Below are 17,919 nucleotides of genomic sequence, written 5' to 3' on the forward strand. Positions count from 1 at the left end.
AGCATTTGAGATCTCGCTTCCCAGAATATCTAATCCATTTAGCTCAAACAAACTCTTAAAAAAATAAAATTATCATTTTTTTCATTTTATTGTTAAAAAGTAGTTTGTGGGGAGACTGTAAACATTTTGTTCCTCATCAAACTTCATCCACTAACTTTAGTACCCATTAATGATTCTTGCCTGAGTCAATTATTACTGTGATGATTGAAAATGGTGATTTTATAAGTCTATAGTCCAGCGGTTCTCAACCTGTGGGTCGCGACCCCTTTGGCGGTCGAACGACCCTTTCACAGGGGTCGCCTAAGACTATCCTGCATATCAGATATTTACATTCTGATTCATAACAGTAGCAACATGACAGTTATGAAGTAGCAACGAAAATAATTTTATGGTTGGGTCACCACATGAGGAACTGTATTTAAAGGGCCAGAAGGTTGAGAACACTACTATAGTCCCTTCTATATTTTTTAGTTGGCATTCTACTGTAAGGAAAATGTTTCTCTTCTCCATGAATTTGTTTGGCTACTTATTTATACCAGTATGGACTCATAGATTCCTGTTTTATTCAATGGGTCATAATTTGTTGTTGACACTATTTATTATGACGCTCAAATTGTCCCATCACATTTGTCATTCTCTTATTATTATTATTTTTTTAATTCTCACCAGAGGATACATTTTTATCAACTTTAGAGACAGGGGAGGGAAGAGGGAGAGAGACAGAAACATCGATGTGAGAGAGAAACATTAATTGGTTGCCTCCCATATGCATCCAGACAAGGGACTGAACCTGCAACCTGCGTATGTGCCCCAATCAGGAATTGAGCCTGCAACCTTTCCATGCACAGGACGATGCTTCAATCAACTGAGCCACACTGACTAGGGCTTGTTATTCTCTTAAATGATCTGAATTAACTGTTGAATTCAGGGAACTCTTGAACACTATACCGCAGAAGCAGCACAGAAATGAAAGGACTACAATCCCATCCCAAGCAAATCATCCAAGATAAAGAACTCCCTCATGATTTTCCTGGCTGGTGGAGACACAGGAAGCCTGGAGAGCTTTCAGTGTGAAGACTGCCCTGGCCACACTTGATCACAATGACTATTGTCTCACAAGCTTCTTAGAATACCAGCATCTGGGTGTGGATGTTTTTCCAATAGTGCTAATAGACAGGTAACCTTGCCTGACTTCTCTTGTTTTCAACTGCATGCATCTGAAGGAAGGCTGGCCAGGTTAGTAAATTAGTCTGTGGGTATGAGCCTGAAGGGTATTAACTAATTTCTGCATAGAATAAGCCCAAGAGTTAATGACTTTGATGTCATTATGCCCTTCCCTGCCTCTTGAGCTAACTAGTCACAGACTTGTTACCTTTGAACATCTTATTCCTAAGTTGGTGCTTTAATAACATGCAGTTGAGATAAAATCTCCTGATTACATGAAAGTGTACATTGCAAGACAGGTAATTCTGAATTAAAGCCAGAGTATATTAAATCTTCAGACTACAGACAGTGACAACAGGCTGTCTACTGTGGTTACTGAAATTGTTTCCTTTACTAGAATGCAGGCCTCATGAGAGCTGGAGCTTTGTTTTGTTTATTGCTCCATTTCCTGTTTGACTATGCCTGCCTCATAGTAGGTGTTCAAAAAATATCAGTTGAATACTTACCTAGCAAGGGAGATACCGTGGTCACAAAGGCGGTCTTCCCAGAGCAAGGTTTATCCATTGCACTCCAGATGTGCTGGCCCTCGCAATTTCCCAAGGGTGGGAAACTCGACTGCATCATTTGTGGTAGTGGGGGACTGTGTTCATGCTCTCCTCTGAAAAAAAAAATGTTAAACATATCAAAATGTTTGGTGGCATAACATAAGGAAATGAGAAATTATTAAATGAGCCCTGGCCAGGCAGCTCAGTTGGTTAGAGCGTCTGCAGGAGACACCAAGGTTGCAGGTTCGATCCCACATCAAAGCGAGACAAGAACTATTTACAGAGCCAACAGGTTTCCTCAGAATGGCCTTTACACACCTCAGAAATTTATAGATAACTGGATCATTTAAGTACACTGTGTGGGATTTTGTTCCAAAGGGAAAAAAAAGTTAAAACAATTGGAAAACTGGAACACTGCAAAAACACTTGGAAGACTGGAATTTGATTCAGATCATAGGAGAATGCATGTAATGGTTCAGGCACCTTTAGGTCGAAGTTTTTATTTGCTAAAGGAGCTGAATCATGAATTCTCCCTAAATGTATAGGAGGACAAATTAAAAAAAACCCACAGAATTTCATGTAAATGAATTTGCTTTGAAAGGGCTAAGAACCCTGTGCATGACCACCTACAGTTGACATCTAAAGAGTATGAGGTAATAGATGTCTATTTGAAGCCAGGACTGCCTTGTAGGAATGGGAAGAGAGCATGGCAAATGTCTTCCAGTTAATAGAGAAAGACGTGATATTACTTGGAGCTCCAGCAATAGAAGACAGACTACAAGATAAAGTTCAAGAAACTAGTGAAGCATTGAGAACAGCCGGTCTCAAAGTATAGGGTTCTTACTGGAGATAAACATGGAACAGCTGTTAGTGTGAGTTTATCATGTGGCATTTTCACAAAACCATGAATATGGTTGAACTTATAAACCAGAAATTAGACAGTGAGTGTGCTGAACAGCTGGGGCAGCTTGCCAGAAGAATTAGAGGGTCCTGTGATTCAGCACGGACTGGTGGTGGATGGGACCAATCTATCTCTTGCACTCAGGAAGCATAAAATACTATGGATATTTGCAGAAACTGTTTAGCTGGATTGCATTGTCATATGGCACCACTGCAGAAAGCCAGGGAAATAAAGCTGATAAAAATCTCACCTGAGAAACCTATAACATTGGCTGGTGGTGATGGTGCTAATGATGTAACCATGATACACATGTTGGATAGGAAACGTGGGTTAAGGAGGAAGACAAGCTTCAAGAAACAGTGACTATGCAATAACTCGATTTAAATTCCTCTCCACGTTGCTTTTTGTTCCTGGTCATTTTTATTGTATTAGACTGGCTACCTTTGTACAGTATTTTTTTTAAAATAAGAATGTGTGCTTTATCACATCCCAATTTTTATATCAGTTCTACTGTTTGCTTTCTCAACAAACACTGTATGACTATACAATATTTGGTTTACTTCCCTACCTATTCTGATATATAGTCTGGAACAGCGTCTAGATCCACATGTATTACAGATTACAGAACAAGCCCACTCTCTATTGAGACATTAGTGAAAACCATCAACTAAGAATTAAAACTTTTCCTTACTGGACGCTTCTGGGTTTCATGGGTCCTATTTTCTATATCCTATACCTATGGATCCTATATCCTATAGTCATGGTTATTATAGTCACTGTAAAGATGGCTTTTAGAAATTCATTCTGGGACCTGGGTCAACCATCTTGTACTTGGAGATCTATTACATTCCATTTGTATTTTCTCTGTTTTATGGAGGGATTCTCTGGCCATTTGGGGGCTCCCAGAATATGTACTTTGTATTTTTTCAGCTATCAAGTGGTTGTTTGGTTTGCTATATCCTCATGGTTGTTACATGTCTATTTCTTGATATTGTGAAGAAAGTATTTGACAGACAGCTCCATCCTACAAATACTGAAAAGGCACAGCTTACTGTCCTGGTTGGGTAGCTCGGCTGGTTGGAGCATCATTCCAATACGCCAAGGTTGCGGGTTTGATCCCTGGTCAGGGCACATATAGGAAGTAACCAATGAATGCATGCATGGGCGGAGCAGCAAACCAATGTTTCTCTCTCTCTAAATTAAAAAATAAAAATGTTGAAAAAGAAAAGGCATAGTTACGGGAACAAATTCAAGTATCAAGTGCTTGGACTCCATGCACAGGTAACAACTGTTGTTCAGTTGTCACCCTGGTCAGGAATAACACCCTTGACCCCAACATCTTCAAGAGCTATAGTCCTGAGCAAGAGGCCATTGTAGTCCATAACTTTTGCCTCATCCCTTCTCCAGCAAAGCCATGTACACAGGTTCTCATGTGCTCCATGGGCAACCTATCAGGTAACTGACAGGGAGGGTTGAACTTGTCTTGTATAATAAACGAAAGGTGCACGAATTCATGCACCAATGGGGTCCCTCAGCCTGGCCTGTGGGATCGAGCTGAAACTGGCTCTCCAACATCACCCAAGGGGTCCCTGATTGAGAGAGGGCTCAGGCCAGGCCGAGGGACTCCCACCAGTGCAAGCTGGGGCTGGGGAGGGACGCAGGAGGTTGGCTAGCCAGGGAGGGACTGCAGAAGGGCTCCAGAGGATGTCCAGCCCACCTCACTCAGTCCCAATTGGCCGGACCCCAGCAGCAAGCTAACCTATTGGTCAGAGCATCTGCCCTCTGAAGGTCAGTGCACATCATAGCAAGCAGTTGAGCAGCCTTAGCATATCATTAGCATATTATGCTTTGATTGGTTGAACGGACGACCGGACACTTAGCATATTAGGCTTTGATTATATAGGATGTGGTATACCTCAGCGTAAGGTTCCCTGTCTTAAAGAATTCACCACATCCAAGAACATCCATTTCTACACCCAATGCATACTAGACCTCTGGTCTAAAGTAATTACACCATGATGAGTAATCTAGATTAATAACAAACTTATCCTGTCTTCTGGCAACATGAGGTAGTTTCTCAAGAGCATTATTTAACTGGGTAGAAGTCATTGTCATTAAACAATGATTAGTGGCATGATGTGTTTTTTGATATTCATCTCTACTACCTTGATATACTTAGTGGTGTAATGATTGAACACTAAAGTATTTCCCTTTTCTCTTGAGTTCTTTCTCCTTAGGAAACAGACTGCGATATGCATTTCAGAGTCCAATTTCCCTGCGCAAATGGAACCAACATTGCGGGAACATTATCCAAATGACCATCAACCAAAGCTTTGACAAGACATTTGAGGCCATGTTTTGCTAGATGTTGTTTGGGTTGCTTGTGCTTTTCTCTGTATGCCACAATGTGAAAGTCAAATGTCCAGTGTGTCCTTGACTCTGTTATGGACTTGGGGGATACTAGATTGTTGATATCTGGATTTAGATCTAAGGGAATATATGATGCATCTAAGGAAATATCTTGGAAGTCACACTACTTGAACTCCATTGGCCAAGTCGCAATAGAGCAGTAGCCGGCAAGGCTTGGTGATGAGATCTTGCACAGAAGCCATGAGTTCTCCGTGCTTATGTAGGTGCCCCCTAATATATTCAGCAACAAACACAATGCACAGCTGAGATCAATATGAAAGGAGTGAATGTCTCCTTTCTCAGCTCTCATCTTGATGAACTGCTCAGTAACACCAGATTCTAAGTCAAGTCAATCTCAGGAAAGACGTGTACTTTATTTACTGAGCTTATTTCCACAGCCACAGTTGGTATAGTTGTTGAGAGAGTCTCTATAGTCTGCTTACACTGCTGGGATAATTTGCTTATGGCACTGCTTGTTACTTCTTTTAAGCTCGAGGAAAGTGATGCACTATTATGTACTTCCATAACACATCCTTGATAGAAAGGTAAAATTGATTTTAGCCCTTCAAAGTAGCCATCTGTTGCAAGGACCACAGTCGCGCTATCAGTCCATTCTGAGGTTTTTAGTACTGGCGGATAAGTAGATATCAAGGTCCTGTGAACGAGTCACTGATGGAACTGGAAGTCACAAAGTTCATCTGCGATTTGACAGTATCAGCAAATGCAAGGAAATGGCTATAAGTCATTAAACATTCTTGGTTTGTATAATGAGATTTTAACATAACTGAAGACTGGATGAAACTTAGTTCAAACTCCCCAAAGCCGCAATCCAGTGAAGCTTTTTGTATGGGTGAAGCTGATTTTCTTTATAATTTCTTACACACAAATATGCTTCTCAATAATTGTCATAATGTCTAGACAAGAGAGACAACTTTTGATTGCTTGTGATACAACTTCCTTTAAGCCTATATCACATTGCCATGCTCTGGCTGTTATTGCCCAGTGCCTGCTGCTATGACAATAGCAGTGAGATCAAGGTCTGAGAGAGGATATAAGAGATAAATATTTGATAGTATAATTCTGATGGAATCAGAGTTAATGTTGGTCACAGATTTTTGAACATGTTTATGGTGGTCAAGTTTAATTAGAGAGATTTGAGGCAAAGCTCTACTTTGGTAGAGAGTATAGGAGACTTTAGAGGCTTTTTGTTTTATTTTGTTTTTAAATATATTTTTATTGATTTCAGAGAGGAAGGGAGAGGGAGAGGGAGAGGGAGAGAGAGATAGAAACATCAATGATGACAGAGAATCATTGATCAGCTGCCTCTTCCACATCCCGCACTGGGGATCGAGTCCGCAACCTGGGCATGTGCCCTGACCAGTAATCAAACCGTGACCTCCTGGTTCATAGGTTGACGCTCAACCAGTGAGCCAAGCTGGCCAGGCTAAGAGTTTGATCAGTTCTATTGATCTGCTTGGTTGTAACTGATAACTCCTCTGTTTCCATTGTCTTCATAGGTTGGGTGTCCCAATACCAATGCTTCATATTAAGAGTAGTAAGGAAGGACAAAGAGAGAAAAAGTTATAGGCAGAGTCTCACAACCAAATAAATTAATCTTGAGTAATTGAGAAATAATTGCTCAACTAGAATACCTTTTCTGTGACCTGTGCCTCTTGTTCTTGGTAGATTCTCATATGTGACTTGACTAGGGATTGAACCCGCAACCTTGTATATCGGGACAATGGTCTAACCAACTGAGCCACCTGGCCAGGGCCCGTTTGAGTTTTCTTGACTGGATAAGTCACACTGAGAGAATGACCTGCTGGAAGCACCAAGAGACAGTTCCTAAAATGAAACCAACTAGAACTTCCCAAAGGGAGATGGACAGCCCCATGGCAGAGCTCTTAGACTGGGGGTAGGGTATAAAGACTATACATTGGGTTATCTACAAGGCCATTTCCTTGGAAGGGTATAATGTCTTGTTAGCTTTCCTGGGACTATCAGAAAGGTCATTTAGCACGATTATCATTGAAATACTAAAACTAGGATGTAGAAAAATATATAACTTGGTCAATCAGTATTACCAATCTCATTTTGTTCTCCAATCCTTGTCTTCTTCTTATGGTTGAGGGTGTGTGTAGGGCATTTAATTTTGCTGGCCTCCCTTCTATAGACTTTTGTGGGTTCAGCAGGCTGAAATCACACTGACATGAGAAATTTTAGAGTGGAATATGGACTTTGCTCTTGAAGCAGCAATTCTATTGGTCATGAATCTACGTTTCTATTTAATGAAATTAAGCGGAGTATTGATGGGACTTCTAGAAAGACAGCTTACATAGCTGTAAAGAGAGTATGATCCCTGATGGAGCAAATGGTCAGTGAAGAGCAGATGATGCAGCAGGCACCTGGGAAAAGCATATAATTTCCAAGTAGGAAGGGGACAGCTCAGAAGGGACATAAACCATTATGCCTCACCTGTTTTCTCCACTTACACTAAAGTAAGGAGGTCAGGGTAATTCTGGCATTAATTGTGATAAGCCCTGTTCTTTTGATGTGCATTAAAATCATACAGAGGATATAACTTATTACATTGGTAAGATGTCATAAGAGGGGTGGAAGAAAACTGTTCTTCAACTTCCCTCAGCCTAAAACAGCTTTGTACATTACTGTTAACAGAGCTTACGGGGCTATAGCTAAAATAATCATATATTTCACAAACTGAAAAATTTCTGCATGTCACATAGGCAAACTCATGGACATGGATTTACTTTCACATTCTTGAAATAGTAATTCATTAAGCTCATTAATAAAGGATTCAGATCTATCACTTAAATATTAAAAAGTAAGATTTAAATTAGGGTCAGACTGGGTTATCTTTTCTTTTTCAGTTCTGGGTGGTTTTTATAGTAATCTACAATGGGATTGATACAGAGACATGGGAGTGAAAAAATTCCTGCTATTTTTTTCCTTTTGCCTTTTAATCATTAAGTGAGCTTTAGCCAAATGATTCAGGAGGTTGTCTGCCAAGTAAAGACCAACCCTTCTGAAATTTGTCCCCAGCTTTTCCTAGACCTAGGTAAATGCCCAACGGCACAGTATCTTCTATGACTCTCCTAATATCACTGATCAACTTGGAAAACATTCTGAGAGGTGAACCAAACTGTGTCCATGTTCTCCCATGAAGGAGGCTAGCAAAGGGGAACTGAGACCTCTACTTTAAGAGTGAAGGCCATTGTATGACAACTATGCTTTAATTTTTTTAAAATGCTGTGGTTACTTAGAAAATCTGAAAACACTAAAGAAAATATTACATGAATTTGGTTTGTATGGGATCTTCAATTTTCCATATTAAATAAAATTAAAGCTAAAAGAAAAAGAGTGAAGGCCATATTCCATTCACAAATGTTTCTATTGTTTCAGCCTAGTGAACTTTTACCCACAAAAGTCTTTCTTTGAACAGTCTGATCAAAAACAAGGTCTTTAAATTTTTTTTAGATTGTTTGCTTACAGTTAAACCTTTAGACAGAAGGCCAATTCCCCATGGTTTCAAATAGGTTAACTTTGGACTGAAGAGATTTTTTTAAAACTCCGCATCTTTCAAACAGACACCTGAATGGTGCCAGTAAGCATGGCTTTATCTGCTCTTCTGAAGTATTTCCTATGTCCCAGAGGACATCTCAGGGCTGTACTTAAGAGAACAATGACTAATCTTCGCCCAGACCTGAAGTGAGGAATGCAGCTGGTTGAGTAGTGGCCTACAGATTTGGGTTGCAATGGTTAGAACTGCAGGTAGAAAAGGATAGGGAAAGTAAATAGTGCCATGTTAAGTGTGCCTCCACATTCCTATATTAACTTGGAGCCTTCTTGTGATTCGTGCTTACATTTATCTGCTGCTTTTTCAATATAGGGTCAAGGGTGGAGTTATAAAGGAAAAATAATTACTAGCTTAAAAGTCTCATACTTGGAGAACCTGAACCAGGCCCTTCCGGAGCTGCATGCCCTGGGCTCTACCCAAGTAGACCCTCATCTCTGTGACTTCCTGGAGAACCTCTTCCTGATGAGGTGAAACTCATCCAGAAGATGGGCAACCACCTGACTAACATCCACAGGCTGGCTGGCCCCCAGGCTGGCCTGGGTGAATACCTCTTCAAAGGCTCACCCTCAAGCAGGACTAGGAGCCTTTGAGAGGCCCCTCTGCATTCCCCTGGCGTCTGGCTTTTACCTGAGCCTCTCCCCCGAAACTACCAGCCATTCTTTTAACCATCCTGAAGCCCTCTCCCATGCATTGGACCAAATGAAACAATAAAACTTTTTTGCAAAAAAAAAGCCTCATTCTTACATTTAGGAATGTTCCTTTCCTGGGCTTCCTCGAGAAAACTAATCCAGTTCGATGCATAGTTTGTTCAAGTACTTCTTTAGTATTTGAGGACCCTTAAAAAAGAATGAGGACTTTTTAGGGAGAGAAAATGGGTGGTAGAACCAAGAGAAGAGCCTTTTGTAAAATTATGTTTGAAAAGGATTATTTTAACTTCAAGCTGTTGGTAAAATTGGCAGATTGATTTTTGTAATGCCACACTTACAGTTCAGTAATGTTTCCAGAACTCCTGAGTATTTGGAAAACAGTTCAGGGACTAGATATACATGAATCAATAGCCATCAAAAAGCACATGCACTTTGCTCCTTACGAGGTTGAAGTGCGCTCACACAGACATTCAATTGTGTTTAAAATAAAGAGATTAAGTGTCGTGAGCAGAGATACTGATAGCAGACTGCAGAGTCTACTCAGATGATCTAGAAAACCATGCAACTTGGCTGGAGCTACTTAGCTCCAACAATAACTTTGTTGGATATTAACAATGATTAAATACCACTTATTGAGAACTTATTATGGTCTACTGGGCTCTATTCTATTTAGCAGGTATGAATATTATTCCCAATTTACAGTTGAGAAAACTAAGATATAGATTAAGTAACCTTACATGCTCTGATTGACAGAAGCAAGTTCAAACATACCTCTATCAATACGTAAGTCTTAACTATTTTGCTTTATTACCCTATATTCCAATTCTAATGTTTTACTGATTTTTAAAAAAATACAAATCTGTACTTCTCATTGCCTGATAAAGAGCACAGGGAACTATGTAATATGTTTTAGATCTACTATTTAATCTACTATGTATACATTTAAAGAGTAAGCTTCAAATCCTGGCCAGGTAGCTTAGTTGGTTAGAGCATTGTCACCATATACCAAGGTTGTGGGTTTGATCCCTGGTTGATTCTTGGCACATACAAGAATCAATCGATGAATGCATACATAAGTAGAACAACAAATCAATGTATCTCTCTCTCTCTCTCTCTCTCTCTCTCTCTCTGCCTCTTCCTCTCTCTTTTTTAGAAATCACCCATTTCCCACTTTGATTCAAAGGTTTGATAAGCATACTTTCATGTCAATGAAAGAACTGTTCAAAGGACAAGGCTTTCATTGGCAATCTTTATGTTTATTTTAGTCCACTAATTAGTTGTTAAGTTACAATAATTTAACCTATTTATATTTAACCTAATTTACAAATAACAATACATATTTCCTTACTTTATCCCATACAAGACCAACATGATAGGAAAATCAGAAACAACAGAAAATGCTTTGTGACAATAAAGTTTTTGCTAATTCTGTCAAAACTGAAATTGTACACCCAACCGGCATGGCTCAGTGGTTGAGCGTTAACCTATGAACCAGGAGGTCACAGTTCCATTCCAGGACAGGGCACAGTCCCAGGTTGCGGGCTCAATCCCCTGTGGAGGACGTGCAGGAAGCAGTTGATGAATGATTCTTTTTTTTTTATTTTTAATATGTATATATTTTATTGATTCTTTACAGAGAGGAAGGGAGAGGGATAGAGAGTTAGAAACATCAATGAGAGAGAAACATTGATCAGCTGCCTCCTGCACACCCACCACTGGGGATGTGCCCTCAACCAAGGTACATGCCCTTGACCGGAATCGAACCTGGGACCTTTCAGTCCGCAGGCTGACGTTCTATCCACTGAGCCAAACCAGTCAGGGCTGATGAATGATTCTTATCTTTGATGTTTCTCTCTCTCTCTCCCTCGCTCTTCCTCTCTGAAATCAACAAAAATATATTTAAAAAACAACAACAAAAAAAACCTGAAATTGCTTTCTATACCACACAATTCTCCACTTTATTTATTGAGCTTAGCACAAAATAAGTTTTGGTTATTAAGAAAGATTAAATCTTCTCTTTATGCAAAGATTTGTCCTTGTTAAGAATGTTTAAAAAATATATCACTTCCTCAGGTAAGCCCAAAAGTGGAATTCCAAACAGACTTAGAAATAAGTATACAGTCTTCCAAACTTATTCCTTTAAAGGGGAAGAGACATTTGGGAAGTGCAGGTTTGGCCATGTTTGTTAAACCATCAGAGACAGTTTAACCTAGTAGTCAAATACATTAACTTTGGCCTGGCTCAACTCCAGGTTCTACCACTTGCCAGCTATTTGACTTGGTGCAATTATATCAATGCACAGTGCCTAGCATCTAGTAAGAGCTCTAAAAATAAGAGCAACTACTGTGTACTAAGCATCATTTTATGTTACCCACTACATGGAGACTTAACATGCTGCCTCATTTCTTCTAACAATGCTATGAAGGAGACACTTTTATTTTCCCCAAATCACAGATGAGAAAAATCACAGAAAGATTAGGCAACTGGCTTAAGTTAACAATTAAAGAAAGATATACTAGTACACAAATCTGATTCCAACCCAGGATCTCAAACACTGTTGGGGTCCAGCCCCAGCAGGTCCAGGGGTTCCCAAAGGTGTGGACGGAGTCAGCGAAGAAGGAAGGACACGGGGACAGCGTTCAGGTGATCATCATGGCGAGGTTCTCTTTATTGTCCTATTACATCTATATTTATACTATTTGATCCCATAAGCATGCCTCTATAATCACATCATGGTATGTTTTGGGTAATGTTCTACAGTTCCTTGTTTCTTATCTGACCTTTGCCAAAAATCCTGTCTCTATCTAGTTCTGTTGATTTTATCTTGTCTAGGTTAATCTCTGTGTTCCATTACAGGGGCTATTCCAAGGTCACTGCTCTACTGATAGGCTACATGGAAGTGACTGAAGGAGATTATCCTACCCAGTAAAGGTTATGTCCTCCCAGCCTTGCTGCTTGCCTTTCCTGGGACTGCCCTGTGTCAGTGGGTCTCCAGGGGTATAGGCTTTGGTGCTTTCGCTGGTGGGCAGACCCCTGGGGATGTGGGCCCAACAAGTCCCAAATTTATTGCCAACAGTCTTAGTCCAAGTTCTTCATAAGTAGTACATGGTGTTTCTGTAACACTAGGGGGATTTACTGATTTATTCTCTTCCTTAGTCCTGTTAACCCCTAACCTGGGGAAACAACTTTTCTCAGGGAAGGTGTCCTGGTTAAAACACATAGCGCTTAAGAGGGGGAGCAAACATATGTCATATATGCCAGGTCCCTTGAAACATAAGCTGTGCAGATGGTTCTTCCCTGCAGCGACTGCGTCAAGCAGCAAGGGTGGATCGGCTTCCAGCAAAACACAATTCTATCTGCCAGTCCCTGAATATAGACAGAATCCTCACTAAGTCTGATAACTTTACAAGTCTGAGTAGGAAGGAGACTGACCCCCAGCCAGTCAGGGAATTTCCAGAGACCCCAGGAGGTCCTCCGTGGTATGGTCTTACCTTGTTGATTCATCAGGCGAGGTTCTGGACCTCAGTCCTATAGGCTCAGAAATCCAATCTGTAAACACACAGACAGTAGATTCAGCTCCCACAGTGAACTCAAGCTCCCACAGACTGGTATTCAAAACCAGGCTACCAGTTATGACTCATAATAAAATTTATGAATAGAAAGCAATATAATGGCCAAGGGCCAACACATTCACGTCCTGTGACCAGCACTTGTTAATCAGATGGGAAGAGTAGGTTGCTTGCAGAGCGTGGCATGAGAAACGAGGGAGTCTGTTTTATGCTCTGAACGCTTGAGAGAGGCACTCAACCACCTCCAAAGCAGCCTGTTACCTGCCTCCAGCGCTGAACAGGCCAGTGCAACCTCTGACCTGCAACTCTTGGTTAAACACCAGATTTGTCTCTCAGCTGCTCTTTCTCCCCACATTTTCAGGGCTGACCAGCTGTGACTCAGATATGTTCTTTCTTGTGCTTAGGATAACTTTTTTTTCAGGCGACAGCATATTTCCTTTTCATGAAGATTCTGACAATATACTTTGATCCATCATGTATTGGCTTTAAGGCTGAGGTATAAAAGGGCACTTTAATCTCAGGTTCTGGGAGGGGAGCCCTCTCACGGAGGCCCCACAGCAATGACAGTGGCAGAAGGAGACAAGACCCTCTGGTGGAACTGCCTCCTCCTTCCTGAAGGTGTTGCTGACTGGCTCTCCACCTTCAGAAGCAGACTGCAGCCATCGGTTTTCGCCCATCTACAGAAAATGAGCGGTACCGCTGCTTCCGTAGCTACTGGAGACACACTGCGTGGAGGATTTGTGTGCTCTGCAGACTCCCTGCAGTGTCAGTCTGGGGGAAATCAGTGCACACGGTGCGAGGGGATTTTTCTTGGCTTCTGCAGCTGCAGCAACAACAGTGGTTCCTCTCTCATGCAGAGCTTCCAGATGCCTGGGAGTCTCCTGCTGATAACAGCATGGTATGCTTGGAACTAGTGAAAGAGAAGATTGGAAGCCCTACCAGTGAGAGCAGCCAAGACTTAGAGGAGGGCAGTTACCCCCACAACCTTTGGGGCAAGGGTCACTGCAGAGCTCAAAGCCCAGGAATGGATGCCTCACTGCCTGTGGGTGCTACCTGACAGCCGCGCACAGCAGACCACAGGGAAAGAAAAGAGTGAAAAATTCCTCTCCTCTCCTGCAGGGGAGGGCTTTACACACCTTCAGGGGACAAGCAGAAGGAAGAGGGTCCTGGGGAGCAGAATTTTTCCAGCTGCCACACTGAGAAGGGACAAGAACTAAGCCCTCCCTTTCCAGGCTTACCTTTCCTAGTTCCCTCATGCAGGATGGAAGGAATCTCAGGATCATTGGATGGAGCTGATTATGCCCACAGCCTCTCCCTGGAAGATCTCTGGATGACGCTGGGAGAGAACGGTAGAGCTGATCAGGGAAGTCAAGCTTCAGTTACTGATTCTCTTCACTGGAGGCCAACCAGAGAACTAGACAGTCAAGTCCACTCACTCAAAATATCACTTTTACCATATCCTTTCTCTCTCCAACATGCATACATTAAATGATGCTCCTACCAGTGTTCAGGGGTTAACCAAATAGGCAGCCTTGGCCCCTTTATGACTCCAGATTCTTGCAAAAAGCTTGTGTTCTGAACATTCCTTTCTGTGTACTCCCCTTTTGATTGGCCCTACCCATTGAAGTAGATTCCAGATCTTTCTCCTGTATCTTTGGCTTGGTTCAAGCCTCTGACCTCTCCACTGAGGAGTCTAAAAGCAGGGAGATGGCCAAAATAGGCAGTAGGGAAGAGCGCAGGCATTCCTAGTACATCTGCTCAGTCTCCCAGCAATCCTGATGTCAGCGAACCTCTCAAGTTTACAGGCTTGGGCCCGGGACAGAGGCTCCCCTTGCTCACTCACTGGGAGACACGGGGTGGGGCAAGGTCTCTCGGAGGCCGTCTGCTGAGTGCTGACAGTCGGAGACACTGCTGTTGAATGTGGGTGTTCTCCAATAGTCTGTTCTGGATACAGTTCCTCGGAGCTGTTCCCTGGCACCGTTGGACATCTTGCCCTTTCTCTTGTTGTCACTGGCTCTCAGGGGAGTTGCCTTTCATGGTTGCCACAGGGAACTCCTGTTGTTGTTGTTGTTGTGAGAGCTGGCACACAGAGTTGAAAGACTTCCACAAAGCCAGCTACCACTCTGGCCAGACCTGCTTGACTGATTCCAAATGTTGGTTGAGCTCTGGCATATGCTGTGTACCACTTGACGATGTGAAGGGAAATGAAGATGAATAAGAAAACAGGTTCTCTCCTGGAGGAAGCTACCTTCTACTGGAGACACAGGGGCAAACACAAATCACTGGAATTAAAGGTGAGGACAGAAGGGCAGGTGGCAGTTACACTCTCTAAACCTAGAAAAGTTGAAGGAGAGCATTTTCACCTAACGCCATTTTCATCAGACGCCTGCTGATCTATCTCCTAGGGTAGTTTGATTCTGTTTTTGCCTAAGAAGTCAACACCAAGGTTAAAAAAAACCAATACTGCCCTAGTTGGTTTGGCTCAGTGGATAGAGCATCGGCCTGCGGGCTGAAAGGTCCTGGGTTCGATTCTGGTCAAGGGCACATGCCCAGGTTGTGGGCTCGATCATGCAGGAGGCAGCCGATCAATGATTCTATCATTGATGCTTCTCTCTCTCTCTCTCTCTCTCTCTCTCTCTCTCTCTCTCTCCCTCCCTCCCTCCCTCCCTCTCCCTTCCTCTCTGAAATCAATGAAAATATATTAAACAAACAAACAACACTTATAAACGCCCTGTCCAGTGTGGTTCAGTTAGTTGGAGCGTTGTCCCATACACCAAAAGGTGACGGGTTCGATCCTTGTGCATAAGGCAACTGATTGATGTTTCTCTCACACATCGATCTTTTTCTCTCCCCTGCCCCCTCCAAAATCAAGTAAAAAACACGCACGGGGCCCTAACCGGTTTGGCTCAGTGAACAGAGCATTGGCCTGTGGACTGAAGGGTCCTGAGTTTGATTCCAGTCAAGGTCATGTATCTTGGTTGTGGGCACATCCCCAGTGGGAGGTGTGTAGGGGGCTGCTGATTGGTGCTTCTTCTCTCTCATCGATGTTTCTAACTCTCTATCCCTCTACTTTCCTATCTGTAAAAAATCACTAAAATATATTTTTTAAAACACAAACGCACGGGGCATATGTAATACTTTCAACAATAAAGGTGAAAAAACCACACACACACATAAAAAACAACAGTAACATATTAAGCACCATAAATACTTTGTAATGCCCTATGTGCAAATAAGAGGAGTTTAGTATGTTATAACTCTCTTTTAAATGGATCTCTTTTAAAATAATAAAATGGGTTAACTGTCATTCGTCTTTCATAGCAAGAGAATCAGAAATTGCACATACCTTCCTTCTCCTTAGGCCAACTAACCAGAGAACAGACAGGGTTCAGTACCAGAAATAAAGTTGACTCATACTCAGACTCTCTCTCCTTTTAGAACACACTGAAGAGTTGGAATGGATAACATTCATTCTCAGAGGGAAACAGATGAAGTTGCCAAGGGAGAGAAGGTAGGGAGGGAGCAGGGAAAATGAGGTGAAATAGGAGGCAGTGGCTATTGCACTGCCTTTGACAAAGCCCTTAATCTCAGAAGAAAAGGCTGTTCAAGAAAGACTTTCCAGCCAGAATGATGGGGATGCACAGAAGTCACATTATGTCCTGGGGGATGAGATTAAGTCTTGTGACAACATGAAGAAATACATATTTGTGGTCTGGTACCAGTCCAAGGACCACAGGACTAGAAAACTTAAAAATAAATCAGTAAGAGTACAGGCTCTAATGTATAGAATCAGCAGCAACAAGAGGAAGATGACCTTCCCAAGGCAGGAATCGCATTGGGTGCCACAGAGTAATCTCAGGTCAAGAGGTGAGAACCTAAAACCCAGGAGATGGACCAAGGTACGTGAAAGCTCTGATGGGACAAGGACATCATATATTTCCTATAAGTGCATTATGAAAATAATGACGCGAAGGAAAATAGGACACGAGAAGTGCCTACAGTGGGCTCTGTCGGCTTTCTAGGTAAAAAGGTCATTTCATCGTCCAGTGAATTCTTAGAACCATTTTTCGTATCATTGCCCTTCCACTACTTATAACTGTGACTTGCCTTTACCTACTAATGAAATATTCATGCTTGTTTTTATATAAACTATAAACTACTGGAGGGCAAAGATCATATCCTTATACAGGCATACCTCAGAGATGCTGCAGGTTCAGTTCCCAACCACCACAATAAAGCAAGTACCACAATTAAGTTGAGTTTTTTTCTTTTTTTGCTGGTGGAGGGTGTTGCCTACAGTTTGTAAAAACTACAATGTCTGTGAAGCTCAGTGAAGCACAGCACAATAAAACAAGGTATGTCTGTACCTTTGTTGGCAAGTAGTCCAGTGCCTAAGAAATATTGCTTGTTTTGATGTTTTAGCTGCATTGGACTTCAAAGTCAACAGCTACAAGGGCTGGCAAATCCATAGGTCTGGTCAAGAATTTCCATGAGGCAAGGCAACATTTGGCAATTACAAGGGCATTCCGGTGAAGTAAAGAGTGTCAGATTTTGCAATAGTTCTGCAAATAAGATAGATTTTCGGGAGTGGCTGGGTTAGCAGAAAAACATGTTTTGAGTGGTAAAAAGTTATCTGTGTTCTCACCTTTACAAATCATGCAGGATATAATCCCTGCCAGATTTAAACAGGAAGGACTGACAGTACTAAGTTTTCTTAGCATTACATTAGCATTATGCTAGGTATTGTACATACAGAATATTTTTTAAAAATATATTTTATTGACTTTTTACAGAGAGGAAGGGAAAGGAATACAGAGTTAGAAACATCGATGAGAGAGAAACATCGATCAGCTGCCTCCTGCACACCCCCGACTGGGGATGTGCCTGCAACCAAGGTACATGCCCTTGACCGGAATTGAACCTGGGACCCTTCAGTCTGTAGGCTGACGCTCTATCTACTGAGCCAAACCGGTTAGGGCCATACAGAATATTTTTAAAGGTAAGATTCTATTACTACCCTTAAGCTTAAAATCTTAACAGGAAGTCAATGTATATATACATAAAATTAACCAGAGAACGATGAGTGTCA

General features: G+C 41.8%; 1 protein-coding gene and 1 non-coding gene across 4 annotated transcripts in view; one reads left to right on the forward strand and one right to left on the reverse strand.

Annotated features, from left to right (window-relative positions):
- The window catches only part of LRIG2 (leucine rich repeats and immunoglobulin like domains 2), a 109,898-nt gene that overhangs the window by 76,338 nt on the left and 15,641 nt on the right, over window positions 1-17,919 (reverse strand). Inside the window, exons 1-4 of one of the 3 annotated variants that reach the window (XM_059674827.1) lie at window positions 14,674-15,081; window positions 14,069-14,166; window positions 9,359-9,450; window positions 1,671-1,822 (exon numbers count right to left, since the gene is read on the reverse strand). In XM_059674827.1, coding sequence (XP_059530810.1) covers window positions 1,671-1,788 — 118 coding nt within the window. In that variant the 5' untranslated portion in view covers window positions 1,789-1,822; window positions 9,359-9,450; window positions 14,069-14,166; window positions 14,674-15,081. Of the gene's footprint in view, window positions 1-1,670; window positions 1,823-9,358; window positions 9,451-14,068; window positions 14,167-14,673; window positions 15,082-17,919 lie in introns of those variants that run through there. The other 2 variants (XM_059674828.1, XM_059674829.1) reach the window with 2 other exon arrangements.
- Window positions 1,663-1,825, forward strand: LOC132221494 (U1 spliceosomal RNA). Its single transcript, XR_009450023.1, has one exon. It is a non-coding gene; the product is annotated as a U1 spliceosomal RNA (small nuclear RNA).

This window comes from Myotis daubentonii, chromosome 18 (genome assembly GCF_963259705.1).
Source record: "Myotis daubentonii chromosome 18, mMyoDau2.1, whole genome shotgun sequence".
NCBI classification, from domain to species: Eukaryota; Metazoa; Chordata; class Mammalia; order Chiroptera; family Vespertilionidae; genus Myotis; species Myotis daubentonii.